This window comes from Rosa chinensis, chromosome 6 (assembly GCF_002994745.2).
Source record: "Rosa chinensis cultivar Old Blush chromosome 6, RchiOBHm-V2, whole genome shotgun sequence".
Classification (NCBI taxonomy): Eukaryota; Viridiplantae; Streptophyta; class Magnoliopsida; order Rosales; family Rosaceae; genus Rosa; species Rosa chinensis.
In genome coordinates this window covers 28378320-28403483 of record NC_037093.1, presented here as the reverse complement: position 1 = coordinate 28403483, position 25164 = coordinate 28378320, and the positions used below count along the sequence as shown (strand labels likewise).

The 25164-nt window shown below is 36.7% G+C and overlaps 3 protein-coding genes across 5 annotated transcripts; 1 reads left to right on the top strand and 2 right to left on the bottom strand.

The window, feature by feature from the left end:
- Positions 1-8396: 8396 nt before the first annotated feature.
- On the top strand, positions 8397-16077 carry LOC112173968 (GATA transcription factor 19). 2 transcript variants are annotated; one of them, XM_024311656.2, is made up of 10 exons: positions 8397-8721; positions 9434-9535; positions 9627-9760; positions 10919-11020; positions 11199-11313; positions 12091-12150; positions 12885-12953; positions 13251-13331; positions 15476-15544; positions 15654-16077. In XM_024311656.2, the coding sequence occupies exons 1-10, from the start codon at positions 8512-8514 to the stop codon at positions 15702-15704; spliced, it is 993 nt and encodes a 330-aa protein (XP_024167424.1). In that variant the 5' UTR covers positions 8397-8511; the 3' UTR covers positions 15705-16077. The 2 variants fall into 2 exon arrangements, with proteins under 2 accessions (XP_024167424.1, XP_024167425.1); XM_024311657.2 differs by lacking the exon at positions 12091-12150.
- A 1061-nt stretch (positions 16078-17138) lies between these two features.
- On the bottom strand, positions 17139-22630 carry LOC112169387 (pentatricopeptide repeat-containing protein At3g09040, mitochondrial). 2 transcript variants are annotated; one of them, XM_024306410.2, is made up of 3 exons: positions 20079-22630; positions 19838-19981; positions 17139-17661 (listed from the first exon to the last, which is right to left on the bottom strand). In XM_024306410.2, the coding sequence occupies exon 1, from the start codon at positions 22613-22615 to the stop codon at positions 20150-20152; it is 2466 nt and encodes an 821-aa protein (XP_024162178.2). In that variant the 5' UTR covers positions 22616-22630; the 3' UTR covers positions 17139-17661; positions 19838-19981; positions 20079-20149. The 2 variants fall into 2 exon arrangements, with proteins under 2 accessions (XP_024162178.2, XP_024162177.2); XM_024306409.2 differs by having other exon boundaries at positions 19838-19943.
- Positions 22631-23063: 433 nt separating this feature from the next.
- LOC112172815 (iron-sulfur assembly protein IscA-like 1, mitochondrial) lies at positions 23064-24920 on the bottom strand. Its single transcript, XM_024310301.2, has 3 exons — positions 24579-24920; positions 24365-24482; positions 23064-23384 (listed from the first exon to the last, which is right to left on the bottom strand). The coding sequence occupies exons 1-3, from the start codon at positions 24772-24774 to the stop codon at positions 23279-23281; spliced, it is 420 nt and encodes a 139-aa protein (XP_024166069.1). The 5' UTR covers positions 24775-24920; the 3' UTR covers positions 23064-23278.
- Between the last annotated feature and the right edge of the window lie 244 nt (positions 24921-25164).

The window sequence follows — 25164 nt, the reverse complement described above, 5'->3', positions numbered from 1 at the left end:
GACGCGTCCCAAACGTCAAAATAATCTCAAATTAATAAAGAATTAATTGAGATTAAAATAAATTCATAAATCCAATACTAATATCATTTATTGGAGATAAATCATCGGAAACTCAATATCAAGGTAAAGGGTAAAGCAAATCTTTTCTGAATGTCAACATCGAAATAAAACATAACTAATATCCGAAAAATCATCAATGGAAGTAATCCACGATATAAATCGAATCTATCTCGGGAAATGAGTCATATGCTCAAACTATAATTGAAATCATTCTTTTAGAATTATAATTGCATGCATATAATTGTTTAAAACAAAATTTCAATCACAGTACGACTTAGGCAGTCACGCATAAGAATTTCTTCATCGAGAAGTAGCTAGGAATGTTGTCCTGTATACAATAATACATCTTAAAATAACCAAACGGAAGGTCCGAAATAAATTCATTTAAATTCATAATAAATGAACCGAAAACTCGATATCTTTGATCCACCAAGATCTACAAGTTCCAAACTTCACCAACAACATCGTTTCATCAATTCTAGCTTTCTAGAACAAAAACAAGGAAAATCCAATAGTCGGATTTCCGGAAATAAACACCCTAAATTCCGAAACTTCGTAAATTCCCAATCGATACCAAACTTCCTTCGATTTCCACCAAACTCATACCACAAGTACTATACGCTACAAGGAGCCTAACTACCAAAATAGATGGCCACAAACGGTCACATGCACCCCCCCCCCCCCCCCCCCCCCCCCCCCCCGACACTCCGCCAACAATGGCAAGAGCCGCCGGTCAACCCCCGAATTGGGTTACAATACCTATGCCAAAATCTTCACCACAAGAAGCCCATCAACTTTTCCCAGCTACACCAAAGTCCAAAATTACCTTGATTGGCCGGAACTTGGCTAGAAAAGAAATAGGCCGAAATCCAAGCCCTAGAAATTTCAAATCTTTGATTCTTCCTCCACACTTCAAATTGGATCAAGAGATTTGGAAGGATTCGAGTACTCCTTAAGAGCTTCAACACCCAACCGGTTTCATCACTGGAGGTGGACGAAATAGAGAGAAATCGCCAGCGATCGGAGAACGCGACTAGGCTCGATTTTCTTTTCGATTCTCTCTCCTCCGGGGAGGAGGAGGAGGCGGTCCAAACAGTACAGTGGCGCGCTGTCAAGTGGCATAATAGTGAAGATTGACAGAAAACTCGATGCGGGTTGGAGAGAGAGAGAGAGAGAGAGAGAGAGAGAGAGAGAGAGAGAGAGAGAGAGAGAGAGAGAGAGAGAGAGAGAGAGAGAGAAGGAGAGAGAGAATGATGCGGGGTAGGTTTTTGAAAATGGAAACCTACTACAGTAACTTCTCATTTATATAGAAATTTACCCAGAACATTAAATTTTACTTTTTCGTCCATTACTTTTGTACAAGAATTCCAATTTAGGCGTGCCATATGTCCATAGACTCGGTTTAACGTCCTCTATAACTTCTCTGAAAAAAATTTTCTCAAATGACGAAGAAACAAAAAGTCAACTTTTTAGTCCACTAGATGATCAAAATGAAGGTAAAAGTAAAGATTTTAATCATTTACCGTCTGAATGACCAGTAAACGGGTAAATTAAGGTATGGAATGTAACAAGCACGCAATTTAAACCCTATAAAAGGTTGTCAGTTCATAGTATAGAGAAAGTAAGGATCGTTCATAGCCAAGGATGGATAGTACTTGTGTTGATGTGTATTCGTATCAAGAATACTTCTGATAGCTACTGTCACAGGTTCGAGAACAACCTGATAAGAGCACATAGTGTGACGTTTTAATATGTATTTTTCCTCATTTGGCTAAGTTATTCTCTTAAAATTACTAATTATAACATAGTTTCTATTTTTAGGTACAAAAGGTCGGAATTGGAGAAAAGAGGTGAAAAAGAGCATAAATGAGCATAAATGAATGATAAGTTATTTTAGAAACTTTCCTCTTTCATTTTAGGAAATATTTCCTATTTTGTTTTAGGGAACTTTCTTCATTTGAACTTTCCTATTTCTGAGTTTCTTGTTTTAAAGAGAGTCCATCCCATTAAGAACTCTTGAGTGATGAAATCAAGGAAAATTGAAGGATAAGAAGACTTGCATAAATCATGAGGAATTCAAGGAGTTATCAATCACATAAATTCTTCTTATTTGATGGAGATCAAAAGGGAATGTTTATAATCAATATTTATCAGAATTATCTTATTTCTTATTGATTATAGACACTAATTAATTTCTGATTTTTCTTGATTATAGGACTTCATTGTGTGCACAATTCTTGGAAGAAGAAATTAGTACAATTCAAAGGAGAGGAATAAGGGATGTATCTGGTCACTATTCAAGGGAAAGAGAAGGAGCATTTTAGGGAAAAAGAGATCAGAAGATCAAGGGAATTTGGAAATCAAGGAAATTTGGAGGAGAAATCACCTCTAGATGATTGGCCATGATTGCATCACAAGAGAGGAGAATTCCACTATAAATAGTAGCCATTCTTCACACCAAGAGTATCACTTCCTGACTAAAAACTATTCCATAACTCTGCCCAATTCACTTCTCAAACCTCCATCACTTACAAGACCGTGACCACCATCCTTCCATCAATCTACGAAGTTCTGAGGCGCTAAGTCAAGGACACTCCACCACCATAGCAGAGACGAGTTCATCACCTTGTTGCCAAGCTGCTAAGGAAAGCTTCAAAGTGTAACTATGACTCTACTTACAATCTTTGTTTCGGTTTTGTGTGTTTGGATTTGTGAGTTGTGTAATTGGAGACATGAAATTTTCAGAATATTTTTATTAATATTTTTGAGATTTTCAGTTTATTATTGAGTTAATTTTGAGAATTCTTTGATGATGCATGTTACAATCTTATGTCCTTTTACGTGTTTAGGTAATTTTAAGAGTTAGGTTAATAAGTTTGCATGCTAGAATAAAGGTGAGAGTTCTTGTGTGTTTGCTTAATTTGCCAAGAGTAATTGTTATTTGTTAAGGCGCTAAGTTAAACAAGTAGCAATTAGTTCTAAAAAGTGGTAAAAATCATGTTTCAATGGTTAAACGATTCTGGAAATTACGCGTTAAATTCTATGTGTAATGGTTAATTTGCACGTGTGAGTTGATTCGAGGGTTAGATAATACTACTAGTTAAGAAAATTAAGCTAAGTGTTTTTGAAATTAGTAGTCTTGGGCTTGGTAAGGACTTTTCTGATCCAAGCCCACATTAGAATGAATCAGATAAATGAATTAGACCGTGACAACTTTTCATTTGGACTCTTATCTAGGCATTTAAGATGGGCACGTTTTTGTAGCATGTTGAAATGAATTTTCTGTTTTTACACTTAGTAATTTTCGAGTGGCAGTGGTCTAGGTTACGGAAGTCGATCATTGTAGATAATTTTTTTGTTTTTTTTTTTATTTTAAGTAGATTAGAAACCAAATTTCAAAACCCCCATTTTTATTCTTTTATTTGTTAATTGACTTTTTTGTGTAGGTGTACCCTACAATCCCTGGACTGAACGATCCCTGCTTATCCTATACTGACAACTACATTTTGCAGGGTTAAATTGTGAGGCTATTTCAGCCGCATCAACCCATTACATATCAAATGAAATTCAAACTAAGGTCAGCTGTTTCGACTTGCTCTTTTCATACTTGACTTGTTTAAAGTATTATTTTGGACCCAGGTACGTTTTCTTATTAACTCAAGCTTTGTTAGGCAACTATGTTTCTGCTCCTATCTTCTTTTTTATGTTAAGTTGATTATTTATTTATTTATATATTTGGAGTTTCTTTGCTTTACCCTTATTCGTATTGGGTTTTTGAACAAACCGTCAGCAGTAGGAGACACTACTATATCCTCCCTTCTATTGAGGGACTTTATCCTTTTGCTATAGGCAAATCTGAGTTAGTAAGCTTCTCTACTGATGTGATAATCACTTATAATTGTGAAAAGACTGTTTCAGCAACCATATTTCTTTGTTTAGTAGCATTGAAGTTAGATTTCACAAGGAGAAAACTAAAGAAATGATAGTTGATATGATTGTTGCTCTTGGAAACAATTTGGAGGTTGGCACTCATTAAATATTAATCTTAACCCATGAAGAACCTCTCTTGGAATAGCCGGGGAAGTTCCTCGCCTGGTTTTCTAACACAGTTAAATTTTTATGCTTCTAGTCTAGATCTTGATGTTCTGTGTGTCCTTGACACTAGAGCATCAAATAATATTGCAAATAAAGCAAAGAAGCTTCCCTTTGGTAGTAATGTTGTAGTGCCTGCTCAAGCCCAATCTGGTGGATTTTTGTTATGCTGTAAACCCATAATGATATCTATTAGTATTATTTATCCTCATGAATGTTTTCTTCATTGCAAAATTACTAATAATGCTTCTACTTTCTCTTGGATAACTACCTTCATCTATATGTACCTCCAAAAGGAAAAACAGGCTAGTCTCTGGAATGAGCTACTTGCTCTAAAGCCTAACAATAATGAGCCTTAGTTACTCATGGGTGATTTCAACATCATCCTAGACTTAAATGAAAAAATGTGTGGAAGACAAACTACTTCCAATTACATGATTAACTTTGCTCAATTTCTTAATAATGCAAATCTTTGTTCTTTAGATGCTATTGGTGTTCCTTTTACTTGGACCAGTTATCACAAAGATGATACTATCATCTATGAAAGACTTGATAGAGCTTGTGCTATTGCGGCTTGGATCAATGTCTTCCCAAATATGTCTTTGGTTAACCTTCTTATCAATTCTTCGGATTATGGTCCAATCTGTCTGAATCTTTATCCTCAGGTCCTATTTACAAGGAAACCTTTCAAGTTTGAAGCAATCTGGCTTTCTCAGAAGGATTTTAAGATAATGACTGCAAATATTTAGAATAAAACCTATGACAATGACCCTCTTAAAAATTTCATTACCATTACAGTCCATTTACTCACAGACTAAAAGTTTGGAATAAAAATGTTTACGGAGATTTCTTCAAAAAACTCAAGGAGTTACTAGAGGAAAGTGCTGATACTCAAAACAACTTATGCTTTCACCCTTCTCTGTTTACTTACATCAAAAGAACTCAAAAGTGAATGAGGCTCTCTTGAAGATGTACAATGAGGAGGAACTTTACTGGGCTAAAAAAATTAGAGCCAATTGGCTAGCTTTGGGAGATAAAAATACTAGATTCTTCCAAACTCAGGCAAATATCAGAAGGTAGAGAAATAATATTTCCAAAATAAAGGAAGATTCAAGTCTTTGGTTGACTGAACATGAGGATATTGCCAATTATTTCATTCAAAATTTAAAAAAAAGATTCACCCTAGAGACAAACTCTAATGTCAATTGTATTTCAAAGTTTCTAGAAAGTTTAGATCCCTGCATCACTAATAGTGATAATGCTGTTTTGTTACAACAGGTGAGCGAAGATGAAATATTGGAGGCACTAATTGGCCCCTTGATTGCACCAGGGCCTAATGGACTCCATGCCATCTTCTATCAACAATGCTGAAATGAGATTAAGGTCAGTGTTGTACCTCTAATAAAAAAGTTCTTTGACAAGGTTTAAATATAGATCCTATTAATCATACAAATATTGCTTTAATTCTCAAAAAGGAAAATCCCAAAACTGCTTCCAATTTTATCCCTATTAGTCTTTGTAATGTGTGCTATAAAATTATTACGAAGATTCTAGTTAAAAGATTGAGGCCCTTGCTTGAAAAGTGCATTTCAAAGAACCAAGGAGCTTTTGCTCCAGGTAGATCCATACAGGACAATATTCTAATTGCTCACGAGTTATTCTCGGATTTCTAGAAAAAGAAAAGTCAAACTAGAGCAATGGCAGTTAATCTGGACTTTGAAAAAGCTTATGATTTTCTTGGTTGGAGATATATTAAAGCCTATCTATTAAGATTCGGCTTTGACAGAAGCTGGATTAATCTTGTCATGAACTGCATTACTACTTTCTCAATTCTTATTAATGGGAAAGCTGTAGGTTGGTTTAAACCCTCTAGAAGTATCAGGCAGGGAGACCCTCTCTCTCCCTATATCTTTATCCTGGCAATGGAACCTCTCATAAGGCACTTCAACAAGTTAACTGGCAATAGTAAACTTTGTTGGTCTACATTCTTCGCCCCTAGGTTTTAAAATCTTTTTAGAATCTCTAACTTAATGTTTGCAGATGACCACCTAATTTTTGGAAAAGCTTCCCCTAAGGCAGCTAGGGGTATCTTAAAGGTTCTTGATTGTTTTTCTTCTGCTTCAGGATGGAAAATTAATTTTCACAAATCTTCACTTTACCTTTATCCTAAAGTGAGTTCTAGTACAAGGATAGGTATTGTTAATATTTTATATATTCAACAGAAAACTACAATAGAGAATATCTTGGTATCCATAATGTAATTTTTGGAGAGACCCTTCTAATGCAAAGGAGCTAATTAATGCTAAGGATTACCAGCAAGCTAGCTAGTTGGAAAAAAGGCACTCTTTCCATAGAAGGTAGATTAACTTTAATAAAATCAAATCTTGTAGGTATGCCTAACCATGTAATCTCTTGTTTCAAATGCCTTGCTAAACTCACCATTGCCATTAATAAGGAAGCAAGAAACTTCTTTTGGGGCTCTGAGGCTAAGAGCTCTCCAATTGCCGGGAATCAGGTTTGTTGTCCAAAAAGTGTTGGTGGGCTAGGAATAAGGCCTAGCTCCCATTTTAATAAGGCAGCCATTGCCAAACTTGGTTGGATGATTATGACTGAACCAAATAATTGGTGGATTCAAATAATGAGAAAAAAGTACTTTAGGAAAAATAATTTATTTCAAGCTAAGAGAAAACAAACTAACTCTTTAGTTTGGAATGGTGTTTTAGATTGCAGGGACCTTCTAGCTCAAAGAATGAGATGGATTGTTAGAGTGGAAAGACCATCAACTTCTAGACCTTCAATTGAGTTTTCCCCTTTCCTCTGGTAAACCTTCTCTCAGATTCTCAAAAAGGTAATATAAACTGGAATGAGACTACATCTGACTACTTGATTGGAAACAATTGGAATAAACATAAATTAGCTTCTTTTTTCAACCATGATATTGTTGATCAAATTACTAGCATCATCCCCATTTCTATTTATGAGCAGGAAGATGAACTCATTTGAGGCCCGACTTCTAATGGCTGCTATTCTATAAAAAACTGCCACTTGGTTACAAGGAAAGGATCAAGTTATTCATCATAATGTTGATCTGTTAAGGAAAATGTGGAGGCTTAATATACCTCCTAAAGTCAAAATGTTTTGCTGGTTACACATAAGAGGAAGACTTAAAGTAGGGATAGATTATCTAGATTTAGTTTGCTAAATGATAATACTTGCCCCTTATTCAAAAATGACAATGAATCTGCTGATCATATTATTGGCTCTTGTGTTGTTACTATGGCTATTTGGAGATTTGCAGGTCTAATTGACGCTACTGATTGGAATGTTAGTATTATCACAAATCTTAGGGATTTGTTTACCAATAAGCCCTATAATCAAGATTTATTTGCCAAAAATTCTCATGTTATGCTGGCAAATTTGGAAAGGCAGAAATGATTCAATTTTTAAAAATGCTACCTTGTATGTGTTTATCTTTGTTCTTGATTGATTTCTTTCTATGACATGTTTGATTCGTAATTTGTATTTTGACACCTTCTTTACCTGTTAATAATGGTAGTTAATTACATATCTACTCTCTCCATTCACCTACTTCTACTTTGATTCAGATTTGATTGATCAATACTTAGTTAGATTAGATTACAACTCTTTAAAACCCCCTTTTTATTTTATTTTCGTAGATAATACTTTGTTTATATATAGATTTCATAATTTTCACTAATACTTGTGATGTTTTTGACAGGAGTACCCTCAATTTCCGGTTAGAATGATATCTACTTATTCTTACTATAATTCGATGTAGAGTTATATTTTGAGCATGTCAATTTTTGGCGCCGTTGCCAGGGATTGGTGTGGTTCGTTTTATTTTCGGTTTTGTTCTTAGTTGAACCGAAAACTAGGACGGAAGAGGTCGGTTTAGTGTGGTTTCTGGCACCGATTTGTCGGTTCGGTCCAATTTCAATTTCTCCACATCGGTCAGGTGCCTTTTCGGCCGGTCTCTGATTTTTCGGTGGCCAAAAGTTCACTCCTACTGTAGAGGTTCTACGTCTCAATCTCATCGGATGGGTGGGATGAGGAATGAAAAACAAAAAAGGCCCGACTCGGCTCAGCCTGAACGTGCCCCATTTTGCCAGGTGCATGGGCCTGGCTTTAGACTTGAAATTCATAGAAAAAGTCTGGCCCAAGCGTGTTAGTTTTGAGCAATGATAAAATGAGAGTTTGGAACACCGTCAGCGTCGTCATCCAGAGTCGTTTATTAGGGCTGAGACGTTATAACCTTGAAGTCAAATTTTGGTCAGAGACGCACAGTAGACAAGTGTTTTCAGAGTTGAGAGAATTTGCAGAGGGAGTGATGCTTCAAAAATGGAGGCGGTGAATGTTCAACCAATACAAGCGAGGAGGCCTTACGAGGGAGAAGAGTCGGAAGGCGACTATGTCGCCATGAATAATGGAGCCGGAGCGATTCCTTCTCAAGTCACAATGAGTCGCTGCAGCAATTCCACTCGCACCAGTGAGCTCACCATCGCCTTCGAGGGCGAGGTCTACGTTTTTCCCGCCGTTACTCCCGATAAGGTTCCTTCCTTCCTTCCTTCCTTTGGCTCTTTTATACTTTCAGTGTTCATTTGCGAATTTAGATTCACCTAGGTGCATGTTAACTGTTAGAGTCATGTGATAATTTGGATGATAGGTACTGGTTCATACTTCATAGTGTTGCTTTGTTTATGAATTCTGAGGTTGGCTCATCTGGTTTATCACTTCTATGTTAATTTAATAATAAAAGCCCAATTGCAGCTGATTATTATTACCTGGATGATGAACTGCTGCTTGTCGGCTGGGATGAGAAATGTTTTTCGAAGATACGGTCATGCTTTTTAAAGTAATCTCTGAGGAAAATGGCAGACTTGGAAATACGTTTTTGAAATTGTTCAAACAGTTGGCAGATTAGATAAATCTGTTCCTCTTGAAGCAGTGCTAACACACATTTTAATCAGAGCTGCAAGGGATACGGTTGATTCTGACAAAACAACATATGTAGAGCTTATGTTTTTGTTTTCTAAGATGTATATGTTTTCTATCTGATCAAAATATGGAGTTAGACTTGACTAATTTTTAGGTCTGCTTCTCTTTGCTCTTTGTCTATTCATATGTGACTTGAATTAAAAATGGTTTAATCAGTGCAATCTTTAGTGCATATATGTTGTGCAATGTTCCATTACGCTTTAAAATCTGCTGTTTGGAGTTCCTTTGCGTAAATAGTGCCTGACTTCTGGAATATCAATAACAGGTTCAAGCAGTACTGTTGCTACTGGGAGGACGTGATATACCAGGCAGTGATATACCAAGCAGCGTTCCTAGCTCTGGGTTTTCGATACAACAGAATAACAGGGTAATCCTATAAAAATCACTTCGGTTCTTCTTTTTCCATTTTGTGGAGTTAATATGTCTCTAATTGTTGTCTTTTCAAAATCATTCTGTAGGGTATAGGGGACATCTCACGAAATTCAAAACTTTCACGAAGATTTGCATCTCTTGTTAGGTTCCGTGAAAAACGGAAAGAGAGATGCTTTGACAAGAAAATTCGGTACAGTTGTCGTAAAGACATTGCAGAGAGGTAGTGCATCCTATCTTGATGACTTTGATCATAAGGCATGGAATAAATTATTTTTTTCTGGCTGATGCTATAGTGAGCTCTTGTTGAAAATATTGTGATTCTTCTCTTATAAATGTTCTGTAAAATGTTCTTAAAACTAAGATTGGTGCAATACAGCTGTAGTCTCTGGATCCAATTTATAATATATTATGAAGAACAATGGGTTTTGAAGAAGTGGTTTTACTTGATCTCCTGCATTACTCGGGAATCAGCCTTTTCTTTTTCTTCTTCAATTCATTGCCTCTGATGCCTTTGATTCTAATTTAGTTATTCTTTCTGTTTTTTAAAATTCACTGGAAATCCAAGTGAATATTTGGATGGTGATCTTTTATTGGTAGTACGAGGGCTTCGCTGTCTTGGTTCCCCAGCTTTCTTCTGGCAGTTTAAATCTTTTTTTTTTCTTGTTTTCTTTTTTTCTTCAAAGAGAGTGTGCCCTAGTACACGTCATATTGCTTTATCCTTCAGGCATAACATATCTGACTCGGAGGTCATAGGAGAGTTTATCTTTCATAACACAGACAACTGTACTATTTAATTATGTATAGCAATGATGTAAATGAGATTTTGTAGTACAGTGCTAAATTTATAATTATACTAAGGTTCTCCTTGTTCTTTTTATTAATATACACTAGAAGCATGTACACATGCTATGCATGTTTAACGGGAAGATATAGACATGCAGGTGAGGCAATGTTAATAACAACCTTTAGTTTTAAAAAAAAAAAATATTATAGGGACATAATATTCAGTTTCTCCCAAAGTAAGATCTTTTGCCTGGTTGGTGGCAATTGGTAGGGTGAATACTTGTGATCTTGTTCCCTTTTATGTGTTTTTCGCTTCATACAGAAGAACTTTTTTATTCTTATGAGGGGGTGAGAGTGGATGAGCTTTGGAATCGATAGCTCTACTGGTCTGCATTATGGGCTTAGTTACAGCTACTTTTAAGGATAATATACTCACATTTGTGTAGTAATTAGTATGAATGTGTTTGTTGGGTGTTCCACAACTGAAAATATTCAACACTTGAAAGAAAGCATTGCTTTATGCAATAGATAATAATATGAAAAAGCAGAGGATGAGATGGTACTATCTACTAACTTTTAATACCTTTCTATATAGAATGCATCGGAAGAATGGACAGTTTGCATCTTTGAAGGATCCTTCCAAATTGGTTGCGGGGAATTGTGATTCAAGTGATAGCACTTCTTGTCCAGAATCTGTGTGAGTTAAATCCTTACTTTCAGCTAACATAACACTTTTGGTGTAAATCATTCATGAATTCTTCATCACTTTCCATCCTTGTTGCAAGGATGATGTGCTATATGATTAATTTATCTTATCTGTCTGTTGATTGCTGACATGTTCATTGCTTCATTTCTGGTTTTCTGCAATTTTTAAGCTTACGTAGATGTCAGCACTGTGGGATTAGTGAAAAGTCTACCCCAGCAATGCGGCGGGGACCAAATGGCCCAAGATCTCTCTGTAATGCTTGTGGTCTTAGGTGGGCAAATAAGGTAGGTGCTGTCTATTATGGCTCGTCTGAGTAGGGATTATGTTTGATTACATGCATGTATCTATGCACCTGATCTGTGCTGTATTTTTTCTGGGAATCATTTTCTCATGATGAATGTGAATATGGTTGACGTACAAATGTTTTCATGGAATCATTATGGTTTTGCGTATTCAATAGAAAGTATCGTTTTGTTTTCAATTTCCAAACTCTGGAGGAAAGATTTATGCTGTTGAATGCAAGATCAGGCATGATAGATGTTTTTAATAATTTTCTACTTTTTATGTTATCCTAGTGCTTCATTTGCGAGCTCTCAGTGTTCTCTTGTTAGTGAATATGTGTAAGCTGAAGGGTTGATGTAATTATGATTTATATTCTATACCATATTTTTGATTCCACTGACTTGGAAAGCACAAAAAAGTAAAAGAAGAAAAAAAGAAAAAGGGTAGTGGAGTACAAATCTGTGTGTATGGCGAACTTCACAATATTAACATCTCACAAAGCTTCATTCATGTTCGTTTGGAAGTCATCTGATTTCTATGCACTGGCAATAATGTGAGTGAATATATATATATATATATATATATATTCCCTTAACATACATATATCTTGTTAAAAAAAGAAAAAAGAAAAAAAAAGACACAATATAATGCACCGGCAGTCAATTGTCATGACCATTTTTAATATTTGCTCCCTAGATTCTTGTCTGTCGCGAACATTTTGACCCCTTTATTATTTGGTTTTTCTTAACCTGCTTCTCATGATTTTGTTGAACTTGAAGGGAACTTTGAGAGATCTTACAAAATCAGGGAGGGATGTTTCTTTCGACCAAAATGAGCTGGTATGTATTCTATAAGCTATGTTGCCTCCGGAGGTGGCATCAGAATATTATGTTGAAACTATTTAATATTTAAATGATCTGTTTCTTTAATTTAGGAATACTAGTTAAAGTAAAGTATTATGCTAGAATGTTCTCAATTAATACTCATGAATCTGATAAACCGTTGACCATTTTGGCTTTACCCTTGAGCATACAAGTTTCTTACTCACTTTGCCATCTGTTTTTTCACATTTGATGCTTTCTTATGTCAATAAAAATTTAATTTGCACTATCAATTCTGAGGTGTTAAATAAACTCCATCTGACATTGAACCTTCAATCTTGGAATGAGCAAATTCGCCAAACAGGCATGATTTGTAAGAATGGTTGCTATGAATGTCAATTAGTGCAAGTGATGAGTTTTCTGACACTTGACAAGTAAATGAGTTGATTTATTAATTTCCATGGTTACCTATTGTTGTGCTTGAAGTCACAGGCATTATAATTGAGAAATCTTGTGTAAACTGTTGCTCCACTAGTAATAGCTTTATGGCTATATAGTTTGGTGTATGTGTTCTCTATGTGCATCGCTTGTTTGGTTTTCAATGCTCATTTGAGTCTACTTTTGATTTGTGTACCTTGTGGAAATTTATCTGATTCTTTCCTCTCAGAACATAATAGCTGCCTATTCTAAGATGCTGAAACAAAATGCTTTCTCTTGCATAACTTGGTGCTGGTTAATATTTTGATCATCAGGAAAGCCCAGAGGAGAATAAGCCTATTGCATTGGATGCTGAAGTCCCTCCTCTGAGACTGGGCGACCAGGTAGCATGTCTTCCCAAATAGCTAAAAGAATAGTACATGAATATGTAAACTTTCATATTCCAATCTATTTGGATTCCGGCCATCTGTCCTCCTATGGAGAAATGAGAAGGAGTTCTTGAAGATTGATAACTACAATCTTGTAATATCTGTGTAGATTAAATGGAGTTTTATTGCTTAGGTTGGCTAGTTAGGGTCATTATGCAATATCAGAGAGATATTTTAAATAATAGTTCGTGTGTTGTTAATTCGATTTAAAGAAAATTATATTTCAATCACATTTAGCTGTCTGATGTGCAGGACATGCTTGAAACTGCTGAAGCCGCTACTAATCAGGTATCCATCCAAATGGAGAATTCATCAGTCAACCTTGATGAGCAGGTACTCTTTCTAGGCTCAACATTGACTAGATGGTTTGGCCAGTATTATTGATTTGTTAGTTTTCAGTAACTTAAATTCCCTTGTACTGATTTCATTTACATGAATATTGATTTCATTTACATGAATATTGATTTCATTTACATGAATATTGATTTCATTTACATGAATATATAAGTGGAGGAAGTGCGCTACGGGTGAGGTTCAGTTTAGATCATTGCCCCCTATAGAGAGAGCCCTTCCAACGATGTATATTCAATCGAGATGTAACTCCAGAAGAACTGTCAGTAAACCTTAATGATGTTTTGATTGTCCATATTAAATGGGGCTTTAGTGATCTGGCTATTAAGTGGAGAAACAGTGTGAAGCTTTGGCTGAACCATTGTTAGAAAAATTACAATAGGTTAGTGAGGCTGCCAAGTATGTTTACGTGGTGGAGTTTAGGTATGGAGGACCTGTGATTTAAAGGGTCTTCAGGTTGTAGAATAACAATATTTGATTTTTAAGTTTCAATGAGATGCAGAGATTGAACTTGTTGGATCGAAGTTGAGAAAGATTGATACTTGCGCATACTGGAAGTGAATAATCGAAGGGATTAAGGGCATAAAAGTAGGTTTAAGGATTCTGATGGGGAAGAAAGGGGCGAATGGGCTGCAAAGAAATATGGGAAAAGCTTTCTTTTCTATGATAGTTAAGAAGATCATACAAACTCTAGACCAAAAATAATTCCGAACGTATATGATTATGTAGTTGTTATCTGTGAAATTAGAAATTGCTGGAGCATATGTAGAAGACCTGTATCTCTCAAAACTAAATATAAAAGTGAAATTAAGCCTAGACTTGTTAAAACCAATCAGGCCTGTCAAGTAGGTCGAACCATTTCTTTTTTGCTTTTCAGTTTGCAGTTGGTAATAGGAAAGATTGAGGGCTTTGGAGGACATATGGGTGGGAGATCAACACCTAAGGTGCTATTTTCCATGACTTTCAAGTGTTTATAATTCTCTGATTAACAAGTATTCTGCTAAATTAAGCTATCCAGTGTACTGGGATTTTGGCTTTAGAAGAAACTAAAAGATGAGGAGATTCAAGAAGTATCTCCAATGATCGGACTCACATTAATGGAGATTGAACTGGATGTCAGGAAATGGATTCTGGAGTTTTTTGGAGGATTTTCTTGTAAATTATTTCACAATTTTCTAATTGATAGCTCTTCTGAGTTCTGATCCTCTTTTGGTCTCCTGCAAGTTCATTATGAAAAGCTAAGCCCCCCTCCCAAACTCGATACCTGTGATTTACTTCACGTAGGTGGTGGAGGAGTTGTTTCTACCCCCATTGGTGTGTTCTGTGTAAAAGTCAGGGAGAGAGTGCGTGTCATGTTTTTGTGCACTGTTCTGTAGTTATGTTAACCACTGTTTATGGAAGCTGTCGTGAGCTGGGCAGCTTCAACAGAGTTAGCTGGTCTCTTAAGAGGTCACTGTTCTGCTTTCGATAAAGGAAAGAAGGCCAAAAGTTCTTTGGTTTGCTGTGTTCTCGGTAATCTGGATGGAAAGGCATAAAAGGATCTTCAAAGACTACAAAGGAATGGGGTCAAGGAGCTTTGGGAGTGAGTGAGGTTATTATCATCATTATGGTATTCCATTTCTACTGAATTAAAAACTACACCCTCTCTTCCACAGCTCTTAATACATTCACTATCAATGGAAGGTATTCAAAAAAAAAAAAAAGGCCTTTTCATCTACATCTACATTGGCTCCACCTCCAAATGTTAGATCACTAAAATAGGGGAAGCTTAACTTAAGTATGTGTATTGACATGGACTAGTGAATTAAGGTTGTCAGAATCCATCATGTTGTTGTGTATTGTTTTGTTATACGTAGTGGCCATGTTATTTTTATACTTAGTAACTAGAGTAAGTTATCAGTCACTTTTACACTGCAATTAACATAAGCAGTGTCCGTGGCAATTGAAGGTTACGGTAATGATAGTGTGAAAAACTTAGATGTAGTTAGTATTTATATATTCCTATAGAAAATATCAGGAGGTTTCCTAAATCTTGGCTACTGTAAATTGAATAATGTAGATTTGTTGCAATTGCCCTGTTTAGTTTTTTCTTTTTTTTCACTCAACTCACATATTGCAACTTGCAGGAGAATCTGGAAGAATTAGCCAATGCTTCAGGGACAGAATTTGAGATTCCTGCAAACTTCGAAGAGCAGGTATTGGTCTTTAGCAGCTTGGCATCACATATAGGAGACTAACCATATCCTTCAGATGGTTTAAATCTTAAATACTACAGCTGCAAGTTTTATAAATACAAACCTACAGGTGGTTGATTTTTACGATTGCAACATGGAGACTCACTGGGGAGGAACTTGAGAAGATGTTGTGTGTCTCTTGCTACAAACCTTTGAAGTGCTCATACTTTTCTTGTTGGCTAGAATGAAGGTGCTGTGCTGGCGGCCCCCCTACTAACATTTGATGTTCATGCCTTTGTTTATGTTTATAGACAAATCTTTACAGAAATCTCATATTACTGTTAGTAGCTAGAATATTTTGGAGGTCAGTTATATAATGTGAATAAGTTTCTGATAAAGTTTTAGGTCTATGTTCTCCTCTTTCTACATAAATTATGAGGGAAAATGTGATTGTCAAGGTATATCAGTGTAATATTATGGTTGGGACTATCCATTTTCTAAATCATCGATTCAATTATCTATGAAATATCAATCAAATTGGAGGTTGTTTAGTCGATAAACTCTATCAGACAAATGAACAGTAAAATGCTGACTGTTATCCAAACACTGTATTTGTCCAATAGTTAGTTGAATAGATGATCTTCGATTTGGTTGATTTTAAGTAGAGATGATTTATGAATGATTTAGGAAATGAATGTTCCGATCACGATACTACAACATAATGTATGCGGATAGCGAGTTTGTGGTGTCCATACTTAAATTTTTTACATAATTGTTCATAACTAATGAGGTTAACCAAGTCTGCATAAGCACCGGTAGCAGTAATTGGACTTTAGTTTTGTGAGAATGCCAGTTAAAAGTTGCAAGCTTATGGTTTAGATCCTCGAGCATTATCTTTGGTACACAGAAGTCGGCTAAATACCCGTTAAAATGCAAGCTTATGGCTACCAGCAACAGGATGTAAATTGCCTGTCACCATATGCCTCCATCACCGGACATAATGACAAATAATTTTTGAGGAATGAAATTTACACTCAGTTTTACAATACACACTCTGTTTTTTTTTTAGTATCTTAACATCACATATTTTACAATTTACACTACAAAAAGAAAGAAAAAATTAATATACTAAAATAGAAAACATGGAGTGTGAATTTCAGTCCTCTAATTTTTATCAACCATTTTGTACTTTTCCAAAAATCTCAAATTGAAACTCTTAAATGATGGGAAAATCCAACACCTTGTGACAGCAATGAACACGCGATGTATGTGTGTGAAAAAATTAACTGGACTTTTTGTCTAACAAGAGTTCTATGTGCTTAAGTGGTTGTTGAAAAAAGAATTGTACATATACTGTTTGAGTAACAAGCGGGTGGGAGCATACACAGCTAAACCTTGGTGCTTTGTGATGGCAAAAACTTGATGCTTGGTTCACGTGTTACGGGACAAAGTATTATCATGTTTTCTCCTAGAAAGTGTGCCTGGTAATAATAGCATAGTGCCAAATAGCAGCAGCAAGTAACTGTTATCAATTGCTCGCAGAGATATCACTATCCAAACATAACAGTGGAATCAAGTGTGCGCTATCAAAGTAATTTCAATGCCACGTTACCAATAAATTTGAATTGCACTCTTCAACTAGAAGGAATTGTTTGAAAAGTGAAGGAACCGCTCAAACAAGCCATCTGTAGGAAATGCTAGTAATGATACAAAACCTGGGGAACACCAGGGCATGTTCGTAGTACAAAGCTTAGATATAAGTAGTCGATCTTGAAAACTAAAAAGCCTTTTCACGGCAGCAAAGATATAACTCGGGCAAAATCTCCAGAAGGCTCTTGCAGCAACCCATATGATTCAAGTGTTTTGATATCTTGGAAAACAGAAATATAAAGTAAACAGCCCAGAACTGCTTGGACCAAGGTCAACCTGCCACCTCTTGATAAAAAAAGCCAACTTCCAACCTCGAGTCTCTTCTCTAGTTTCTCAATCACAGGGTGCCAAAAGGATTGGCACCCAGGGGCAGACCCAAATATTTTAGGGGCCAAATCCTATCTCACATCCCACTTCATGAGCCAATCTCTCCAATTTGCTATCCGTAGAATCTCTCCAAGAACATTTAGTGTTGGTGAATTCCAGCCCTGGTAACAAACAAAAACATTCTAGCATCAAATTCATATTGGTCTATTTCTGCTCATTATCCCTAAAGAAGAATGTAGTGTTGTCGGCAAATTGTAAATAAGTAATCTCAACCTCCTCCATATGAACATAGTGCCATAACAAAAGAAATATTCATTAAAATAAAATGTAAGAGATTGAGGCCTGCCACAACCGTAGGAGTAGTGTAAAAAGGTTGTGACCTGTATCTTTTTCTTTCATAATTTTCCCTTTCATAATTTTATTTAAACCAACCCTCTACTCTAAGGCAATAGGCACCACCTCCAATTTATATCCCTCTTGATAAAGCAAGCTTAAATCATGAGTTCAATGCCTGTAAAACAGGGCTTTTTAATCTTAACGAACTATCTAAGTTATCTTCATAACTGTATTTCTAGTTCCACCACCATTAGCTGCTTTTCTTATTTCTTATCCATCATTCTAACCATTGGAGAAAAAGCTGGTAGAAGCCTAGAACTACTTTGCATCATTCACACAGGAAATCCTTACATCCAGAGAACAGAAAAAAAAAAAAAAAAAAAAAAAAAAACAGAGAGAGAAGAAGAAGAAGAAGAAGATAACTGGAACATTGATGTGATAAACTATTAATAAACCTAAGCATTAATATTACAACATAGAAAAATCACTAGAACTGGGGCCCTGGCATTAAAAGCACATGACTATAGGTACATACATTACATTTAGTCAACAATCACTTTTGTATGGGAAAAAAAAAAAATCAGGTTTGAATGTTCGGTGCAATTAGCTCTCTTGTTCTCCCAAAAGAATATCAATAAACTTTATTGCAGGTTTGAAGTTTGAAATGTTATGTACGTAGAGACACTAATTGAATTACTGAAAAAAAATCCCCCCTTGACTATTTCTTTTCTGTTTCCCCTCTGTTGGCTAGACAATACTTCTATAATTCTCATTAATCCCCTATACTAGAATAAAAAATTAATATAAACCCACAAAATTAACAGAACAAATTTTCATTCTGCTCAGAAATTACACTTCTTCAATATGTTTTTTCTCTGAAGCAACCACATAACTAAATCACATAAACCAGGAAAAATGATCAATACAAATTATATTTCACTTATTAGAAACACAGTTTTATGAAAGCACCAACATGATACGCACAAGGTGGAACAAATCACATCAGCACAATAATGCAAAACAACACAGAAACCCTCCAAGAAACCTAACTGCAGCTTTCCAATGCAACCATGTAGTTGAAAAGAGACTGATGAGGTTCATACTTTATCACACTGCATACACATGCACACAGATAGATACATTCCCTCTGGGGCTGTTCAGCCATAATAATCTTGATTTGTGTATCATCTTTACTTTGATAATTGAGCTTCTCTCTTAATAGTTAATACTAATATCTAAGTGCAGAGAAACCTTCAACCATACAGAGAACTTATGATGATGTACCCAAAATTTATTTTTTCTCTATTTTGAAAATCAAGTTTGCTTGCTCATAATAAATACTACAAAAACTTGCAAACTATATTTCTCCAGTGAATAACATGTCAGAACTCCAATCAAAACTAGTATCATTATGTATTAGGGAATACACATTCCAAATCTTAACACTGTCATAGTCCCATGAGCTTGCAAAAAGAAACGGTGTCCTAAGAAAGTTATTGTTGGCAAAGGTTATAGAGCAGCACACTGGTTCACCACTCCCCATGTTCAGAAATCAGTTATTAAGAATAAGAATCTCAATGTGGTTCATAATGCTAAATAACTCGATGTCAGAAAAAACCAAACGTAAACCTAAACAAAAATAAGGACAATGCCCCTGAAGATCATATGTATTTTGGCTGTATCCTGTATTTGTATAATTTATGCAAACAAATTGCACAATCACCTTTTGTCAAAAGGAAAAGAATATGGCCAAAGTAAAAATCAGAGGAAACAAAACACAGCTCTTTCTATTTATTCATAATATATGCTAAGTACCCTGCCTGCATATATCATGTAATAAGATATGTAGAAGTTCACTATTTGGTCCAGGCAATGAGTATACTAAGAAAAAACTCAACCGTTCTCCCTCCATCAAGGACAACCAATGTAAAAACCAATTACAAAAAAGACTCAAATTAAGGGGTATAAAAGAAAAAGATATGAGGGAGGAGAGATCTGTACGTGTGAAGTCGAAGAAGACTAAAGACCCATTCAGGTGATTGGTTGGAGAAAGAGAATCCCTTGTCTCCTTTATAAGCATGGTCAGCAATCCATGCGTAATAGAAGCCTGAAATGAACAAGGTTGCCCCGTGGCAAAGAATAAGCCTGAAATTTAAAACCCCCAAAAAGAAAACTAAAACACCAGAAAATAAAAAATTGTAGAAAAAATTTTGTGGAAGGGTAGGGCAGGGAGTTGGGGTACCATGAGCTTGTCACAACCAACATGATTATAGGCCCTGATGATGCTGAGGATAATCCTGAGAGTGCTTTTTTCTATAGCTCAATCCAACTATATCCTGTATTTTTTTGTACCCCTCTTTCTATCATTTCCCTCCTTATCTTTGTAGCATCCTCCCAACTACCTGCTTCAGAATGAGCCTTTGACAATAATACATAAGGTGCATCATTTTCTGGAACCAACTGGACTAACTCCTTAACAGCCCATTCTCCCAACTGTAAGTTCCCATGCGTCCGACAACCACTAAGCAAGGATCTTAATATGGCAGGCCAAGGAGTATAAGGCACTACTTCAATTATTTGTCTAGCTTCTTCAAGGAATCCATTTCGTGAAAGCATATCAACCATGCAACCATAAATATCCTGAGAAATTTGTTTCAACTTATGATCAGAGGCTATTGATTCAAACAACAAACGACCTTGATCAACCCGTCCCATGTGGCTACAAGCTGCTAACACTGACACAAATGTGGCTTGGCTGGGCTTTAGATTAGCCAACTTCATTTTCTCAAAGATTGCCATAGCTTCCTCGACCAGACCGTGATGAGCACAAGCTATGATCATAGCATTACATATAACTACATCGCCAGATCTAGATGACTGGCTAAATATCATCCTTGCATTTTCAATATCCCCGCATTTTGCGTAAGCATCTATAACTGCACTAACCACAAATACTTGTTTTTGAAATCCCATTTTGATGACAATGGAATGAACAGAATGAGTTAAATGATAGCCTGCAATATGAGCACAACTACTTAGAATACTACCCAAGATAAATTCATCAGGCTTCCTGCCAGCTTCCATCAGAGAGTTGAGAAATTTGATAGCTTGAAAATGATATCCCTGATGCACCAGCGCAGATATCATGGTCCCCCAAATTTCCACATCCAATCTCTCAAACCCATTAAAAAACTCAAAGGACTCATCAAGTTGTCCAAGTTTAACATAGCATTTAATTAATGAGCTACAAACATATCCATGCAATGAATAGCCAGACTTGACAATAGCACCATGAATTTGTCTAACCATTTGTTGGTGTTCATCTCTAAAACAAGTTTCCAATATAATGGACAAGGTAAATTCATTGACTCCAACTCCCAAGTGCCATAGATTGTAAAAACTCTTCATGGCTTCCACGTAGTAATAGTTTGAATTGCATCCAGAAATCAACTCATTCCAAGAAGTTATGCTTTTGTACAGTAAGCTGTCAAAAAACAAGAATGCCATCTCCACAGCCCCACATCTAGAAAACATGTTCATTAATGAGCTTCTGACAATAGCTTCATTATAGACTCCAAATTGCAATGCAAGGCAGAAAAACTGAAGCCCAAGGTTGAGATCAAGTAGCTGACCACATTGTCTAAACAAGACTGAGAAAGTGACATGGTTTGGCTTCATGTTTGCTAGCATGAACTCATGGACTAAGTTTAAAAGCTCTTTTGCATTTATGTCTTCAGAAAAGACCCCAAATGCAGTGTTCCAGGATATTATGTCTTTGGTTTTTATCCTATTGAAAACTTTGAAAGCCAAATCCTTCTTCCCGTGTGTAGAGTACATATCCATAAGAGCGTTCATTACTGAGGTACTAAATTCCATCTCACTACGGATGAGCAATCCATGTAGTTGCTTCCCAAAATCTAAATTCCCCATAGAGGAGCACCCCTTAAGAGCATTAACAAAGGTGAAGTGGTCCATGCTTATCCCTTTGCACACCATTAAAGACACAAGCTTCAAGGATTCAAAGCCATAGCCACACTTCGTATACCCTCCAATCATAGTATTCCAACAAGCAGTATCAAGATCGGTCGTAGACTCAAACACCCCCTCCGCGGATTCAACATCCTCCAACTCAGCATACATGTTCAAAAGAGAGCTAGCGACAAAAAGGTTCTGCTCAATCCCAAGTTTCAGAGCACAACAATGAACACTGACGCCAAACTTATACGCTTCCGTACTTGCACATGCCTTGAGAACACTAGCAACAGAGAACTCATTCGGCCTCAAGCCCGTTTTTACCAATTCCGAATAAACCTCCAATCCCAATTCAAACTCACCATCCTGGACGGCAGCAGTGACGAGCAGAGTCCAAGAGACGAGGTTCCTCTCAGGCATTTCATCAAACACCTTGAGCGCATCACCCAGTTGCCCACATTTCGAGTACACTTTGATCAAGTTATTCAATGAAAAAATGTCGCTAGTGAGTCCCAGCTTGATGATGCGGGCATGGATTTGGAGACCAAGAAAACAGGAGTTTGAAGTCTCGGCGAGGGAAAGAGCGCCGGCAATGGCAGTTGAGTGTTTACCCAGGGAGGGATAAGAGCATGAAGAACAGGGTTTCGAACTGTGATACAGGTGGAATTGCCTGGGTTTAACTTTACAAGGAATTATAGTTTTAATCGTTGAAGCAAGAGGAAGCCCCAATAAGCGTAAGCTCCTCATTACCCTCCTCGCCCATTCCAATTCCAATTCCAAATGCCCTCTTGTGCGCGCCAATACCATTTATATTTGCCATTTAATTCACTGAATTCCCAAAATACCCTTGTCAATGCTTAAACCCAGCATGAATGGGGGGAGTTAAACTCGATCGTTGAAGGGAGATGGAACCTAGAGAGTATTCAGTGTATCGACGTGCACTTGCACCGATAAGAATGAACGGTTAGATAACAAGAAGTATATTTTTTTATTATTAAAAAAAATTGCACATAAATAGTTGAGATCTGTTGGATCTACCGATTAGAAAAATTTTCCGATAGAACAGATCTCAGTATAAACAAGTAACTATACGGTGTAGTATGATCACAGGCAAGTACTTCAAAATCGCATCGGATTTTAGGTTCCTAAAGCATTTCTCCTTTCCAAGAAGAAGAAAGAGGAGAGATGATGACTGCAAGAATTAAACAACTTGGAATTTTCTTGTGACACAGTCGGTTAACACTACTGAAGCCACTTTTTGGCAAAAGAATAGGTATGGAGATTTCTTATTACAGTAAGTTCATACAATTCAACAAGCACATAAACTATAGATAATTAGATATACATCATCTTCTTCCAATCAAAACTGGAATCAGCCTTTACAGAATCATCGGAACTTATAAGCACAGACTGCAATGAAACACAAGCCAGTGCCAACAAAAATGACTAGTTAGTAAATTGCATTTTTCCTTAACCAGCACTCTGTTTAGTAGCTCCACTACTGCTTGTTGTCATGAAAGATTCACCACAACCACATTGTCCTTTGGAGTTGGGATTGATAAAGACAAACTCGGACCTGCCAAAAACATTGATTTTAACTGTCAGCACAATCAGGAAGGCATATTTTGTACGAGTGTCGCAGTGCAAAACTGCTCCACCAAGAAACAAAAAGAGAGAAACTAAATGTAAAAAGTTTTCATCAAATCAACAAGATGTACTCATTCACGTTGTAATAAAGTCTGAGGATGCACATGCAACAGTATGTAAATCTAGTTTTATATGTACAGGGTTAATTACATGAGAGAGTGGAAGGCAACTTGATTGATGCAATTAGTAAAAGTCTAACATACACATTCAATATTCCTTCCAAAACACACCCTCATACTGCCTCCCATCAATTCTTGGATGCCAAACTAACAAAGGACGAACTAACGATTCCTCAAGAGGGTGATGATAGTCTCATGGGGACTCCACTAATTGGTAGTGGGCATAGTCGTCATGGCAGGAGCGGAAGGGCGAACATCATTGCAGGTGGCCAAAAGGGTAATCTTAATATCAGTAGTTGAGGATTCAGACCTAATTAAACCTGGTGCAAAGCACCTCTCAATTACATTGCACTGTGTAATAGCATGCTAATTGCTAAGCAGGCTTACACCTGGGATGGACACAACTGGCAATGGCAGCACATTAACTTGTTGATTTTGGTTTGCTCCTAGTTCATCTCTAAGTAAAAGACACTACCATATTCTCTGCACTTCACACAAGAAAATTGAAGGCTCATATTTTCCGTGGGAAATGCATAGACTAGGTTACAACAAAAATGACACACAACTCCATTTCTACCCCAGAAAGGAAAAGAAAGCAACATCAATTGCCTCCAGTATAGTATTTTTGGAAATTCATGACAAAGTATATAATAAAAAAACAAACAATTTGTAGCATCTAAAGAATAAACATAACCTGAATATTATGACAGTAGGCTTTTGCTAATATCAATTAAATTTGAATTTGGCAGAGAGCCAGCCAGTAAAACAAAAATAAAGGGAGAAGGCGGACCTGAGCTTATCGTCTACAAAATCCATCTTGGTCCCAATAACATGCATCAGAGCCTTTGGATCGATCAATATCTTCACACCCTTGTCTTCGATCAACTCGTCGAACCTGCCTTTATCATCTGCATCCATTTCGATTTTTGTGAGAAACCAGACTTATGAGAGTACCAAAATTGAAGGGTAGGCTAGGGCCTGGGAGGGGGGGGGGGGTGCACCACCTGCGTAATTGAGAGTGTACGACAAGCCGTTGCAGCCTCGGGACTTGACGCCGAGCTTGAGATACGACCGCTGGCGCTGCTCTAGGAGCTGTCGTACTCTAGATGCCGCAGCGTCTGTTAAGATGACGGCTTGGCGCCTCGCCGCCGGAGCTATCCTCTCCGCCGCCGCTGCCAGAAACTGGGATGCCATCATCATCAACTTTTGGGGAAATGGTTAGCACCAGCCTTATTTATACGATCGGGGATATTTCGGGCATTATACGTTTTTATATGTCGGCAACACTTACACCACCTTCGACCGACAATCCATCTCCTCAAACCTCAAGCCTCAAACCTCAAACTACTACTACATCATCTACTCTCTAATCTCCTCCTCTTGTTTTTTGATCGATCAGGTAGAGTTTTAGTTTGTATCTTCTTTTCTTTTCATATTTTGATTCGTTATTTCAATGTGTATCCTCAATTTTCTTCGATTTTTTTTCAATTGTAATTGTGTTTTGCGTATGGAGGAACAATAAAATCTATATATAGCTGCAAAACTCGGGAGTTGCTTGTAAAATTTTGTAAGACCACCAATTTGATTGGA